The sequence below is a fragment of the Mobula hypostoma genome, chromosome 9 (genome assembly GCF_963921235.1).
Source record: "Mobula hypostoma chromosome 9, sMobHyp1.1, whole genome shotgun sequence".
Lineage (NCBI taxonomy): Eukaryota > Metazoa > Chordata > Chondrichthyes > Myliobatiformes > Myliobatidae > Mobula > Mobula hypostoma.
In genome coordinates this window covers 121,137,944-121,154,268 of record NC_086105.1, presented here as the reverse complement: position 1 = coordinate 121,154,268, position 16,325 = coordinate 121,137,944, and the positions used below count along the sequence as shown (strand labels likewise).

The 16,325-nt window shown below is 39.5% G+C and overlaps 1 protein-coding gene across 1 annotated transcript in view; it reads left to right on the top strand.

Annotated features, from left to right (window-relative positions):
- The window catches only part of rgs11 (regulator of G protein signaling 11), a 148,816-nt gene extending 142,397 nt beyond the window's left edge, over positions 1-6,419 (top strand). The window contains exon 19 of the mRNA XM_063059565.1: positions 6,290-6,419. Coding sequence (XP_062915635.1) covers positions 6,290-6,419 — 130 coding nt within the window. The remainder of the gene's footprint in view (positions 1-6,289) is intronic.
- Positions 6,420-16,325: the final 9,906 nt, after the last annotated feature.

Genomic DNA, 16,325 nt, shown 5'->3' with positions numbered 1-16,325 from the left:
CCTCAAGGGAAAATCTTGCCTGACAAATCTGTTGGAATTCTTTGAAGAAATAACAAGCAGGTTAGACAAAGAAGAATTGGTTGATATGTACTTGGATTTTCAGAAGGCCTTTGACAAGGTGCCTCACATGAGGCCACTTACACACTATGAGCCCATGGTATTACAGGATGGATTCTGGCATGGATAAAGTAGTGGCAATTGGCAGGAGGCAAAGAGTGGGAATAAAGGGAGCATTTTATGGTTGGCTGCCGGTGACTAGTGCCATTCCACAGGTGTCTGTATTGGGACTGATTTTTTCTGCGTTATATGTCAATGATTTGGATGATAGAATTGATGGCTTTGTTGCAAAGTTTGCAGATGATATGAAAATAGGTTGAGGGGCAGGTGGTTTTGAGGAAGTAAAGACTACAGAAGGACTTGGACAGATTAGGAGAATGGGCAAAGAAATGGCAGATGGAATACAGTTTTGGGAAGTGTATGATCATGCACTTTGGTAGGAGAAATGAAAGGATTATTTTCTAAATGGAAAGAAAATGCAAGAAAAACTGAGGTGCAAAGAGCCTTGAGAGTCCATGTGCAGGATTCCCTAAAGGTTAATTTTACAGGTTGAGTCTGGGGTGAGGAAGGCAAATACGATATTAGCATTTGTTTCAAAAGGACTGAAATATAAAAGCAAGGGTGTAATGTTGAGACTTTATAAGGTACTGGTGAGGCTTCACTTTGAATATTGTGAGCAGTTTTGGGCTCCTTATCTTAGAAAGGAGATGCTGAAACTGGAAAGGGTTCAAAGAACAAGGTTCACGAAAATGATTCCAGGATTCAATGGCTTGTCATATGAAGAGTGTTTGGGCCTGTATTCATTAGAATTCAGAAGAATGAGGGGTGACCCATTTGAAACCTATTGAACGGTGAGGGTCCTTGATAGAGTGGATGTGGAGAAGATGTTTCCAATGGTGGGAGAGCCTAAGACTAGAGGACACAGCCTCAGAATAGAGGGGCATCCTTTTAGAACTGAGATGAGGAATTTCTTTAGCCAAAGAGTGAATATGTAGAATTCTCTGCCACAGGCAGCTGTGGAGGCCAAGTGTTTATGTATATTTAAGGCAAAGGTTGATAAGTTCTTGATTGGTCACGGCATGAAGGGATACAGGGAGAAGGCAGGAGATTGGGACTGAGGAAAAATGGATCAGCCATGATGAACTGACTTAGTTCTGCTCCTATATCTTATGGTCTAAAATGAATCTGAGGGTTATATATGGTGACATATATGTACTTTGATAATAAATTTGCTTTGAGCTTAATACTTTGTACTCAACTTAACAGCTAAGGAAGCAATTCTTGGATTGCTGAGAGATAATAAAAGGAATGCTGTTCCCTGATGGATGGATGGATGGATGAATGTAATAGAGTGTGAAGGTATGGAATAAAGCTTTTCAGAAAGTTAGGCAGTGTTACTCCTGTTCATTTTTCATACAGCTTTCATGGAAAAGTACTGAGAAGGGCAAAAAAGTGTATTGGAGAATGTACTCTGATAGTATTGGGAAAGAGATCTACAGAGGGGAAGTTTGGAATACAATATGGAAAAAGAGGGGGAAGTTGGAAAACTGGACTGGTTCTGTACGATGGAGTGCAGATTGTGGTTACTGACTCTGAAAATGCACAATTATTAGCAAAAACGTATGTCTGTGTACGTAGTTTGGCCAATGTAAGTAAAGAAGAGTGGTCTTGTAGAGAAACAGTTTTGGCAAGTAACCCTCAGATTGCTGAGAAAAAAAGAATGCTCCAGTTCCTGCTTGGATGTTGAATTTACATTGTCTGACCTTAAAAGGACTATTAATAGTGCTGGTCAGACAAGACCTGGGCAAGATGATATTTGTTAGAGTATGTTTACACGGTTCTTGGATTCAAAATTAGTTTTTTGGAATTTTTTAATACAATATGGTTTGAAGGGCAAATTCCTGTTTCCGGGAATGTACTGGTTATTATCCCTTTATTGAAACCTAGTAAGGATCAATCAGCTCCTTCCACTTATAGACCTCTTTTGCTAATTTCACTTGTAGGTAAGATCATGGAATGAGTGGTCATTTTAAGACTTTCTTATTTTGTGGAAAATAATTAGCTGTATTCTAATCTGGATTTTGTAAAGGGAGAATGACCATGAAATGTTGAAAGGCGTGGACAGAGTGGATGTGGCAAAGTTGTTTCCCATGATGGGGGAGTCTAGTACGAGAGGGCATGACTAAGGATTGAAGGGTGCCCATTCAGAACAGAAATGCGAAGAAATATTTTTAGTCAGAGGGTGGTGAATCTATGGAATTTGTTGCCACGGGCAGCAGTGGAGGCCAAGTCATTGGGTGTATTTAAGGCAGAGATTGATAGGTATCTGAGTAGCCAGGGCATCAAAGGTTATGGTGAGAAGGCGGGAGAGTGGGACTAAATGGGAGAATGGATCGGCTCATGATGAAATGGCGGAGTAGACTCAATGGGCCAAATGGCCGACTTCTGCTCCTTTGTCTTATGGTCTAAATTGATGTTAAGTTTGGAATTTGATATCTATAAGGCCCAAGTTAATCAAGGTTCAGTGGTAGCAGTTTTCTTTGATGTTGAGAAAGCTTATGACACGTTATGGGCATGATTGCTGCTTAAACTGGAAAAGATGGGAATAGGTGGTAGAATGTTCAATTGGATTCAAGATGTTTTTATGTGACAGAAAGATACAAGTTAGTACATAGAACAGTATACCACAGGAACAGGTCCTTCAAGATCTCAAGTTAAATGATAAATCTCTTAAACAAAAGTCAGTGGTAAAGTTTCAAGGTGTGTGGATGGACAGAAGACTAACATGGAAGGTACGTGTGAATAAAATTCCAGGGAAGTGTAAAAAAAGCCATTAATATATTCAGGTACGTAGTTGGGTGTGACTGGGATGGGAGTAGGAGATCACTTAAATGTATATTGTTTTAACCAGATCTGTCTTTGCTTATGGATGTGTTGCTGATGGGTCGGCCTCACCAGCATCTTAAAGCCCCGAGGTAAAGTTCAAGCATAAGCATTCAGATTATGTTGTAGTGCTGTTAAATCATCCAAATTTTGCATTACTGATAAAAATAAGTGAAGTATCTTTACATCTACCGTTAGCAGGTTTATTGGTTTAACATAAGGGGACATAAAGTTACTCATCCAATTTTGGCAACAGTAGTAGTGTTGGAAGCACTGCATTTGTAAGGTCTTCAGTCTTGGGTGGATGGGAGATTAATGAGCACAAAATCATGGGTGGTTTAATGTGGATTATGGTCCCAGTATAACCCTTTCCATTGCTCCTCCATGGTTTTTCCCTTTGCCTGTGGTTGATTTAAGCCTTCAAGAAAACATCAAGGTGATGAGTTTTTGTATATTAGTGGCGCAGGAAGTTCAGCAATATATAAGACAGATATTATGGCTTTTTACATATCTATACAGATGGTTTAAAAGATCCAGTGACAGGCCATTCAGATGTTTCTAATAATGTTCCAAAGTTTCAGGTGACTATTAAGGAAATATTATCAAAATATCAGTATTCACGTTTGAGATGATTGCTATCATTTTAGCCTTGGAACAGGTTGAAGAAGTACACCTTGATTATGTATTTCTGTGCTCTGTTTCGTTCTTGGTTTTGACTTCTATTAAAACAGGTATTTCAAATTGCAGGTCAGACATTTTCCTTGAGGTTGTACAACATCTATTGAGGCTGTAGGGTGTGAGCTTATATATCTATTTCTTTTGGGTCCCTGCCCTTGTTGGAATTGAAGAAGACGAAGTGGCAGACATTCTAGCCAAGCAATCACTTAAAGTCAAGGACATAAATGTAGTGGTGCCTTTGCGTAAAGAGGTGAAAGCCATAATTAAAAGTCTATTTGATTACTGTGTCTGCAAAGTTGGGATAAGGAAAAGAGAAGATGGCATTTTTCTAAAATTCAGGAGGTAGAGGGAACTCAACTGGGAGATGGGTACAAAAGGATGGAAGAAGTCATACATTCATGTTTATGCATTGACATACTAGGTAGAATAATTCCCTGTTTAGAATTAATATGAATGACACTGGCATTTGTAGAGAGTGCACTTGTCAAGAAACGGTGCAGTATACTGTATATTGTTTGAATGCAGTTCCTATGAGGTGCAAAGGAAACATCTACTGCTAAATTGACATCTTTGGGACAGGTACAGTTTAACATGGAAAGTTTGTTAGGCTATCAGTGCCATCATAATGTATATGTGACTTTTAGATATTTGAGTTTTTCAATGGGACGAAGAATATAGTGGTTATACTTCCTGTTTCTTTGCCCTACACTCTACCTCAGGAGGAGGTGGTAATGCACCTTGTGTTGGTCTGCCAACTGCCATTAAACTTTACAAGAAGGAGCAGAAGAATTCAAAGCATATGCTTGAAGTTCAAATTTCAAATTACTCATCTGCGAGATGACATCACTTTCTGACAGAAGTGCTGCATTTTTGTATTTCTCTGTGGTTCAGCTGGTTTCATGGAGTTTATATTTGTGGGAATTTTAGCCATCACATGTTATCAGTTTAAGCACATGCACTGTCAATATAATTTTATTACCAGTTTTGCAGGAAATAAGATACTCTAATAAAAGGTGAGTGCTTTATTCCTTAACCTGTAATTTATTGTATATCCTTCAGTGAGACCAACTTCAAACTGCCTTATATTTGTAAAACAATAAATGTAAAATTTGGCTGTGGTGATTTTATGAAATTAACTACTAGCCAAAGATGCAAATGAATTGACCAGAAAATCTACAAGTAAAGATTGGATTAATATCCAATTAGAAATAAAATGCAGTATTTTAAATACCAAGATAATTTTATTACAACTTTGCTGCAACTATTGAAGTTGATATCACAGTGTTTGTACAGTTCTGTGGTTCCAGGCAAAAGCAATAAAACTTAGGGATTCTCAGATTAGTTTCTAACTTCCTGAACTACTTACTTACAAATTCATGTGTAGGATGTAACTGGGAAGATTAGTTAATTTGGATTCATTTCACTCTGAACTCTACTTACTAAAATTCATCCATTTTACCGGAATTTAAAATTCCAAGTAGTATAAAATGTCAGGAAAAATCAATAAAAGAATGTTTATGAAACCTAGAGGTGAAGCTCAGTGGCCTGTTGAGGGACCATGGCCAAAATGGGCAGCAGCAGTATAGCATGATGCATGCTGTACCAAGTTATTTGTCAAAAATATATTGCTATCATGAGGCAAGTATATTTAGAGATATCATAATTAACTAGCTGTACATATCATTCTCCAAAGGTATTACTAAAGGCTGCCAAAAGCTCAATCTAATGAGAAATTATGATTTCAATCAAGAGGTACCAGACAGCCAGAATGGAAACATGATCCCTCAATTGTGGAACAAATGCTTTAAATTGAGGAGTTTTGCTACTATGAAGTATGGTTGAATTTTTGAGGACTTAGTTGGATTATTGGTTAATGGTATCATGGCTAACAGGCTGCTTTATAACTTACTGGATTTCTATGAAGTTCAAAGGTAACCATTGGCTTCAAATAATCTGTAAAACATTGGGGTTTTACCAAAAGCTTTATGATATTATGCCGTGGGCTGGTGTCCCTTCGGTAGCATGTAATCAAGCAATCAAACTCAGATGGTGGACATAAGGTTTACTGCTGCCTTCAACAGAGTAAAATGGTTCAGGGCATTTGCCTCCAGCAAGCTGTTGTAGAAGGTGGGTTTAAGAAAATGCATTTTTTTCTGTTTCAAGATGCAGCAAAAGAATTGGGCATAGCAAAGACAGAGTTGGTATTTTTTGCTGATTGGTGAGTTTGCAGGTAATTTGTGAAGTTTTACCATTTTATTAATGGCTCATATAATCCTCTTTCTGGTCCAGGCAGAGAATGTGAAGTGCCTTTACTTATATAAAATCATGCACTCTACCATTTTACCTCAGAGTATGTTTCAAACAGCTGCAGTATTTTTCGTTAATAATGTCTTTAATTAATGAGACTATTACACCTTACCTTGCTTATGTATTTCTAAAATTATCCAAACACAACAATGTAACAGGGGAACACTTAACATCTACCATAGATTTTGAAGATTGTAATTTGCTGTGCATGATAAAATAGCTACAATTTGAATTTATAAATTAAAATGAGCAGAAAATGCAAGGTTGTTAGCTGGTTCAAGAAAATATTTAGATATTAAATATAAATCTCTAATTCTTTGATTTAAACCACCTGTTAATAAAATTAATTCATTGCTTTTCCTAGTCTGTCTCAGAATGCAGCTGAAGTCTCCCCAGAAGCTCAGAGATACCTACAGCGTGAAGATGCAAGCACTTCAGAGGGCAAGCAGTTTACAACAGAAGTGGATGAGTTTGGATGGAATACAAGATGTTAGGAAAAAGCCTAGAATGTGGGAGAAAAGTGGTTTATTTTTGTGAAGTGCCTTTACTTACATAAAAAATGCACTCTATAGTTTTATCTTAGGAGTATGTTTTAAACAGCTGCAATATTTTCCATAAAAATTCATGGTAGTAATTTTTATAGCAAACTAGATGAATATTCACCTGACTAATACTTGTCATTATAAAGCTATTTAATTTATAAAAGAAGTTTTGTATAAGTATATTGTAAATTTGATGATTTAAATATACATTATACATTGATATTCACTTGTTTTGCATTGATTTTCTATCTCAAACATCAAAACTTACATCCAAATAGGTCTCAGATACCTTCTATTGATTAAAACTCATAGGGAGGATTGGGGTGGGATGATTGTAAGGAGAGGGGAAATATGCTTTGTGTAACTAAAATATAATGTATGTTATATCCAAATTGTCTTACAATTGTGTTCAGAGACCATGCCAAGGAAATGTTCCCCATATAAGGTATTCAAGGTCAGAAATGTGTTTAGAATTTAAAATAATATGTTTCCACTAGAAGATCAAAGCATTCTACTGATGGTTTATATAAAGGAGAATTTGAAAATGCCATCACTGTTGTAATTGCTCAACAAACTGAACAGTAAATGACAATAATGGCTGTTAACTGTAGGAATATTGACCAGACTCCTTTTCAGAAGTGAAGTGTTCACTACTATAACTATCATTTAGTGCGCAAAAGGTCAGATTGTGCTTTGCTGATTACATCAATTTTAGATTTGTCTTCAGTGTTTCAAAACTTACATGAGTGCTAGCCAAAATGATCACAGATAGCTGATCTGAAAATTGGTAATGAACCACCAGGAGGGTGGTGAGTGTGGATGCAGGTTCAATTTCAACATTTAAGAAATTTTTGGATAGGTACATAGATGGGAGCGATATGGATGGCTATGGTCCAGGTGCAGGTCAGTGAGACAAGGCAGAATAATAGTTGGACATGGACTAGATGGGCTGAAGGGCCTGTTTTTGTGCTGTGGTGTTTTATGACTGAGGGGTAAAGAAGTGTATGGGAGCCTCCAGTTTAGAAGGTAATATTCGCATACCAGGTCAGGACTGGAATAGAAGACAATTAACAAAATCTTTACAAACAGTAATACTGAAGAACATTACTTCTGCTGTAAACTGTGATCTTTATTTTGACAAGAGGATAAAAAGTCTAAAATCTACTGCTTTAGGAGGATGCTGTATATGTCCCATTCCTGATCTTTCCATTACTCAGCCTGTTGTGCAGTGTATCCTTAAGAAATTGTTCAAAGTTCATTTATGGTCAAAGTATGTATACTTTATACAACCTTGAGATTTGTCTCCTTACAGGCAACCACAAAACAAAGAAATCCAATTGTTCCTTTTCGTGCCTTGTGACATATTGGGTGGGATTTTTTTGCCATTAGTTTTTCATAAGTCTGAGTTGCTAGGTCGACACTCAACTCAGCATTGGAAAGCGGGCAAGGAGCCAGCCTTCAAAAGAGACCCAATAGAAACCATTAAACCAAAAGACCATCAAACACCTAATGTGCAGTGAAAAAAAATGGAAATCATACAAACAATAGAAGTAAGCAAATAGCATTCAGAGCTGAAGTTCGCAAAGGCAGGCATAACTGCAGCTCATTCAGAAGTCTGTTAGTTGCAGATCACAGCCTCACTTCAGCATGGCAGAGCAGCGAGCTGAATGGCCCATCCCTCACCTCCAGCCCCAACACCCTGACCATTTCAATCTGGCCCAGTGTGTAAATTGTCAGAACCTCATGTCTTTCCCCACTCTCAGGCCCGGGGTCTGCCTCGCCTCGGTTCTGCAGCATCAAATTGCCTCCAAGTCCACTTCAGCAATTGCCATACATCGGCTCATTCCCTGCTCTCCGGCCCAGACATCCTTCACCCCTCCTGTTCCTCCAAGACTTCATACCACAAAAATGCTGGGTCAGAAAGGTGGTTCAAAAGCTCAACTCCAACAGGGAAGTTGCAGGCTATTGATTGCGGCAATCATTTACCACAAAAAGTGTGATTACCAAAGTTTTTAGCTGTTTTCTTTGTTTTATTGGCCACAAGCATGTAGTCGCTGAGCTTCACGGGTGCCATCTTGAATAGGAAAAATTGGGACCTACCATTGTTGTTAAAGTTTGTGCAACAGATGTACATCAGTGATAGAGAAGACAGTTTGACCAATGTTCTGACACACGGCACCATTGAGAAGTGAGAGAACCAATTTGAAAGACTGAATAGAACTTTAACTAATAACATGCACAAAATTACCGAAGTCCAGGATGGAGTGGAGGAGGGTTGCTGTGTAATCGTAAATGGCTCAGTGGTCGCAGTGGCCTCCGGACAAGCTTGGTTTGATGTGATAGTACTTCCAGAAATACAACATTACATCAACCCTGCTGTAATGCCCAGATTGTAATCTCAAATCTGGCAGTTAGACTTCATTTCACAATTTTCTATCTCAGGGCAAGTGCCAACCAGAAAGCCAAATTGACAAGAGGAAGAGGACTGCTCGCCAACTATTAGAATCCCAGTTCTTCCCATAGGAATACCAACTTGGAGAAAAGTTGCTACTAAACATTTTAAATAAGAGGAACATATTCTTCCCAGAAATTGCTGGAATTAATCACGAAATCAACAAGAGTAGTCACTTTGCATCTCATTACAAAATATTGAAACGAAAATAGTCATTATGAATTTTTCTGAACTATTAATTGATCCAGTTCTCTCCCACCAGCAAATTATCCCTTAAGCCATACTCAGTATATTTTTGAGGTGAGTAAACTATATTGAAGGCGATAGACTCCAGAAGGTACACTAAACACAAAGTTCTCATCAGGTTTCATCTTTCATGAATAAAGCAGTAAAATATTTGAGTCTTAGTATATCTAAATGTCAATCATGAGCAAGGTAAATATGAGGCACAAATAGTTGCATTAACAAGATTATATAGCATAGGTTCAAGCCCTTTGACCAACAATGTCTGTGTTAACCATGATGCCAAATTAAGCTAATCCTTTTGCTTGCACATGATCCACATTCCTACATTCCCTGTACAGCGGTGTGCCTGTCTTAAAAACCTCAAGCCACCACCATTATATCTGCTTCCACTACCACTGCTGGCAATGCATTTCAGACACCCACTCTCTGTGGAAAAATAAATACTTGTTCTGCATGTCTCCTTTAAGTTTTCCCCTGCTCACCTTCAAAGGGTTAAATGCATAAAAATGCTTCCCACAAGGTGTAGACATCTGGAGTTGGCTTGAATGACAAACGGGTGGAACTAGGCATCTCGGCCTTCCGTTGATCAGCGTTGACCATGTCTACACAAGCCAATATGCAAACCAGGGCAGTACAATGTGGAGAGCAAACTGTTGCCCGCGTAGCAGGCTCCACCTCTCCATGCAGCTGATGACTCCAAAGGAATAGCAGAGACTGATAAAGTTTGGCACTAGCAGCATCACAGGAGTTGTCAGTCAGCATTCAACTCAATGTAGCACTGCCTTAGGGAAGCAAGCTCCAGAACTTTCCTCGGCATTTACTCTTGAAGACCTCCCCGTGAGTGCATAAAGCCACAAGGCAGCAGAGGTTTGAGTTTTTCTTGTAGATGAACTGACGTTCATGGCTGACTAGCCCCACCTGCCTGAAGCGACTGGTTTTAAAGAGCCAGTAACCTGTCAGTAGAAATAGTTCATTTGGGCTTGGTAGCTAAGCCACAGGTGAAGGCCAGGATCTGGACCTGGTTCTCAGAGGCCATTTGAGACACACACCATTGGGAGCACTTAATAGGTAGGGGGAGCTTGCCCCCATTACTCCTCACGTCTATGACAACCTTAAAGAACCACGAAGCTGGGCAAGTACCGTCTAAATCCATCAGATCCACCAATGCCAGGACAGCAAGTATGTCTTTCCTTGAGGTCCCAACAGAAATCTTTTCTTCTCCCAATGTCATAAAGGGGAGTTGCTCACTGAAGTGTTTCCTGTCACCTGTAATCTTCTTCCACTCTGCAGAAATTGGCTGATTTCTTTTTTCATGGACTTCAGTTAAAATCTCATTAGGGTCCTACCAATATAGAACAAAACTGTGCAGCCCTTGGCCTAAAATGTTGTACTAAACATTCTTAATTAGTAATTAAATGCCCAACTATATTAATGCCATCTGCCTACTCAGTGCCATATCCGTCCACTTCATCCACATTCATGTGTGTATCTAAGAGCCATCATATTTGCCTACTCCACAATTCCAGGTACCCACACTCAGTGTAAAAAAAAAACTTGCTTTGCGCCTCCTTTTTGGATTTACCCCCTTATCGCCTGAAACATATGTTCTCTGGTATTAGACATTCCAACCCTAGGAAAAAGATGCTGGCTTTGTACGCTATCTATGCCTCTCAATCTTATAAACATCTTTCAGATCTCCTCTCAGTGTATGCTGCTCCAGAGAAAACAAACCATGTTTGTCCAATTTCTCCTTATAGTACATGGAGACTAATCCAGGCAGCATCCTGATAACCTCTTCTGCACCCTCTCCTACAGTCTTGTCATAATGAGACCAGAACTTAATGCAATACCTATCTAAAGTGTTTCAAAAAGATGCAACTTAACTTCCTGACTCTTGAACAGTTCCTTGAGTAGTAAAGGCAAACATACCATAGGTTTCAATGGGCACATTTAATATCAGAGAAACATTTACAATATGCATCCTGAAATTCTTTTTCTTTGCAAACATCCACAACAACAGAGTAGTGCCCCATAGGCCGCCTTAATCATCCTATCAACCTGTGCAGCTACTTACAGTGAGTTATGGACTTGGACACCAAGTTCCCCTGCAAATCAATGCTATTAACATTGGCCATGAGCAGTGTACTGTCCCTTTACATTTGACTGCATCTTCCATTTCTCTGCCCATATGAGCAACAGACCTAAATCCTATTGTATCATTTGCTAGTCTTCTATGCTATTCATAACACCTCAAATCTTTGTATCATGTGCAAACTTACTAACCCACTCCATCTATGTTTTCATCCAGGTTGTAATATATGTATAAGCCACAAATGGCAGATGTCCCAGTACAGAACTCCACTAGTCACAGATCTTCAGCCAGAATAATTCCCAATGACCTCTACACTCTGTCATCTATGAGCAAGCCCGTTCTGAAGCAAATAGCCAATTTACAGTGGATCTCATTCATTTTAATCCTCTGGATGATCCTTGGAATATCACCAATCTCGCTCTAGTACTTGTACACAAGTCTGGTAGGTATCTCTACTACCAGCAAAACTAAAGTCGCTGTAGTCAGGAGTAACTACAAAAAAAATACCAGAAATACTCCAGTAGGTCAGGCAGCATCTGTAGAAACATACGTGTTTCAGGTCAAATTTACTTTTTCAAACTGGGAAGGAAAGGAAACAAGTAGGTCTTGAACTGCAGAGAGGGATGGAGAAAACGGGGAATATCTCAACGGGTTTGGCCAAGGCATTCAGGATGGTGAATAGTTGTTAAAACCATCTGGTTGACGGGTTCATCAGGCAGTCAGAGAGAGGAAATAAAAAACACATAGAAGGAACATTGAAAGCTGCAAAGTGCGAAGCTGTGGGAAATGCCCACCAGGTCGGGCTGATGGTGTAGTGTTGAGAGAAAAAATATTACAAGTGGAGGACCTATAATAGATCAAACCAGTTCTGACATAAGAGGAAGCAAGTTATCAGAAAGTTTCAGCTGCAACATGCCCAGACAAAAGCATAGGTGCTATTCCCCAACCTACAATGGGCCTCATTTTAACAATGTTGGAGACCACATGGGGTAAGGCAGGGTCAGAGTTGGGCAGAGAATTAAAGTGACAGCTACTGAAAACTCAGGGTCACCACTGCGGACGGAACTCAGGTGCTTTGTAAAGCAGGCTATGACTGATTTCTCCAAGATAAAGGTAACCACCATCATAAGCACTGAATGCAATTCACGGGGAGTGCAAGAGAACTGCTACTTCACTCAGAGGATTGTTCAGGTCCCTGGATAATGGGGCAGGAAGAAGCAATAGAACAGCATGACTTAATGTACCAAGCATTTCCTGAGTGCTGAATTCCCTGTTTTTACATGTTCCTTGTGTTGGTTCTATCTTAACTAGCTTCATCATTAACCTTCCACTACATGGCTTCACGAAAGCTTATCATCACAGCAACCCAGGCCTCCTTGTCCCATCTGTCCTTCCCCATCTTCTCTTTCCTCATTCTCAGCTCTGTTTCTCTTTCCACAGATGCTGCCTGGCCTGCTGGTTGTTTCTAACAATCTCTCATTTTATTTCAGAGTTATAACACCCGAGATGTTTTGCGTTAATTCAGAGATTCAGAGGAAATTAAAATTCCTCATTTAATCTCCTCCCTCTCACATGGGTCTGGGTTTTGGTTTGTAGATAGACGTACTGGGATTTCAAGGTGGGATGGGGATGTGGTTGAATATTTGGACCCTAACTACAGAAACATAGGACAACACTTCCAATGGTGACTGCTCAATTCAGCCACCTCATTATCATTTCACTTTCATACTTCCTGACAAATCAGAGACAGCAGGCAACAGAACAACAACGGCACTCAGAACTTCCACACTGAAAAAGTGAGAGCTGGCATCAAGAGACAAGGCAGCAAATCCATGGGGTGGAGGTGAAAGAAGATTAAACCTGTTTCATCAGCATTCCACTGTCACTGGTAACAATAAGTTACTGGAGAAGATACTATACTGTATTCCAAAGACAGAAAATGAAACCTACAGCTAGGACAAGTAGCTGTTTAAGGTTCTATATTAGATTATTAGCAGTGAACATACAGTGGCATCCGATACTGATGCACCATATCAGTAACTGCACGAACAATCCAGAAATCTGAGTTCACATCTCCCCAGGAAACACTGAATTAATTTGATTTTGTGTTTAAAATCCTAATTACTAGTAATAAATGCAAAACTATTGGTTTCTTGTAAAAACCCATCTAGTTCACTAGTGACCTTCAGGGACAGTAATCTGTCATCCTTACCTGGCCAGTGTATGACTCAAAGTCCATTAATGACCTCGTAAGCTATTCTACGACACAGCGCATAATGAAGACGATGAAGCTATTCTCTTCAATAGTGATTAAGGATGGGCAATAAATGCTGATTTTGTCAGTGAAATCCAAATCCATAAAAAAAATTAAATAAAGCTGGTAATGTAGGAGGAAAGGGTTGGATTGATGTTAGAGTAGGTTAAAAGGTCAGCTCAATATCATGGGCCAAAGGGTCTGTACTGTGCTAAAAAGTCATAGTGTTGATGAATTTTGTAGGCACTGGAAAATTGTGACAATTTGGCAGCAGATTCTGTTCTGGTTTAATGCAATAGCCAGTGACTCAGGGTGAAAATATTATCAACAGGTATAAGCTGTACCTCGGCCGCTGTGAAGCTACAGGTCTGTAAATAACACCCTGTTGTTGGTCTTGGTACTGTTGCTTATCTTGGCCCTGACTTGAGCTCTAATTAGGGAACCTTTATAGGTCATAATGATTTCACAGATCTGAACAAACCTTGAAACTGCTGAAGAAACTTCCATAGTGCACAAGATAATCTCTTACCACTAATACCGCGAAGAAATTCACACCAACTGGACACCTGCTGAGTGCTGATTGGCACTTTTCCACGACAGGGTTTAAGCCTGCTCAGCTGCTGCTTTTTTATTGCCTTGCTTGCTTGCATAGGAGCTCCTAGAAACTTGTGGACCTAAATCTCAGGAAACCATGTTAATATTACTGTAAACACAAGGAAATCTGCAGATGCTGGAAATTCAAGCAACACTCACAGAAAGCTGGTGGAATGCAACAGACCAGACAGCATCCATAGGAAGACGCACGGTCGACGTTTCGGGCCGGGACCCTTCATCAGGACGAACTGAAAGAAGAGATAGTAAGAGATTTGAAAGTGGGAGGGGAGGGGGAGAATTTGAATCTTACTGTCAGTTAGTCCTGACAAAGGGTCTCGGCCCAAAATGTCGACTGTACTTCTTCCTATGGATGCTGTCTGGCCTGCTGCATTCCACCAGCATTTTGTGTGTGTTAATATTACTGTACTTGAGTGATTAATCCATCCTAAGAGACAAAGCATTCTCTTAGACTGCACGTTCAGATCGAAAAGTGGTGCAATGGAATGATGTATCTAACAGCTGGCCTCCAACTGAGAGAAAACAGAAATACATAAAGAAAATGTTGTGAGTATTCCACTGATCAAGTAGCATCTGTGGTGAGGTAAAATGAGTCTGATAAAAGGCTATCAACATAAAACAGCCTTTGTCCCCAAGCATAACTGAGTATTCCCAGAATTTTAAGTTTTATGCTACTGGTTTTTCTGTTTATATTTTCCCATCTTTAAACAGTCTAAATTAAGAGTGTGCCCTTAGTCCTACATATAGAAAAGCCATTAAATTAATAGTTATATTAGAATAAACTTACTAATAAGTGAACCTGAAGAAAATATCTGCAAGATAAAATTACATTGTCCTATTGTCAAATCACTGTGTGTTTGTCCATCGTCGTTAATGAGGACCTCGACACCATTATGATGGTGTCGAGACTAGCGCGTGATTTGGATTTAAGTGAGGGAGAGTTGCGCAGCATCAGCCTCACTCTCTCTTCCCAATTCCCATCTGGATCCAGTGGCAAGACAGAGTCGAGACGGCTAGCGATGGGACTAGGGGCAGTGAATGACCAGGACGTCTTCTGTGTCTAGTCCTGCTCTACGCATTCCACGACGCTTGCAGAGACCGCCTTCCTGACCGTTGGACCTTCCATTGGTCTCGTCCGCTCAATCTGCCAGAGTCTGTCTTCACGTGCTGGGATAGACAACTCCCTATCTCACCGAGGGTTTGAGACCCGTCGGCTACCCTCACCTGGTTTAGCCAGCTTGTCGAAGCCGTTGCCCAGAGTGTGGCCGCTGTCGCATGCAAACAGCTACGGGGAGCCACAGGTGAGAGGTGAGTGCCAGGTGGGGACCAAAGGTGGACTAACAGCCTTGAAAAGGACACAACATGTTCCCCCACCAGAGATGCTACCCCTCCCTGACACCCCATACACCCCAGTCAAATCATTACACATCATTTGAAACTCCTCTGAACATAGCAAATTCAATAAACTCTAAATTCTGTTATGAGCAGAAGGTCCATCTGTTCATTTAATAATTAAAGATAAGCTCTATAAAATCAATAAATTAACAATTGAAATTATGAAATCTTATTAATATTAATATGCTTAAACACAGGTTCCCCATGAATATAAACATACATTAAAGTGTTTTCTTGCAGCTCAAAGACTGATAAAAATATAGACCTTACTCTTTACAAATTACAGTCCACGCTGTCCTGTAGGTGGCAGTGAAATATTATTCATTTGGTTAAGTGCACCTCATGGACAATAAATAACTACCTTTCAAATCCCGTGAACCTGATGTGTACATAATGCTTTGCAAGGAGTTATGAACTAAACTATACTGAATGAAGTTACTACATATCGTCTAATCACGATGTACACTGTAATCATCTTTTTGACTCCTACAAAATAACACATTGCAAAAAAATCAGATGGTTAATTTTAAATAGGTGCTAAATCAATATAATTTAAATTTATTTGTTTATCTTCACCATGTTTGTTTGTGTAAGTAACTTATGCAGAATAAACTGAAAAATTTATGGACCAAATATCTGGTCTGATGGAATAGTATCAAATACATTGCTCAAATTTATTTTTAAAAAACATGGGTACAGAAAAACTGACAGGGCAATTCCTATTTTTCATAGAAGAGAGATTTAGAAATTACAACACACCCAATACAGTAGTCATTTATTCCGCTATCTGTGTCAATAGACGTTCCT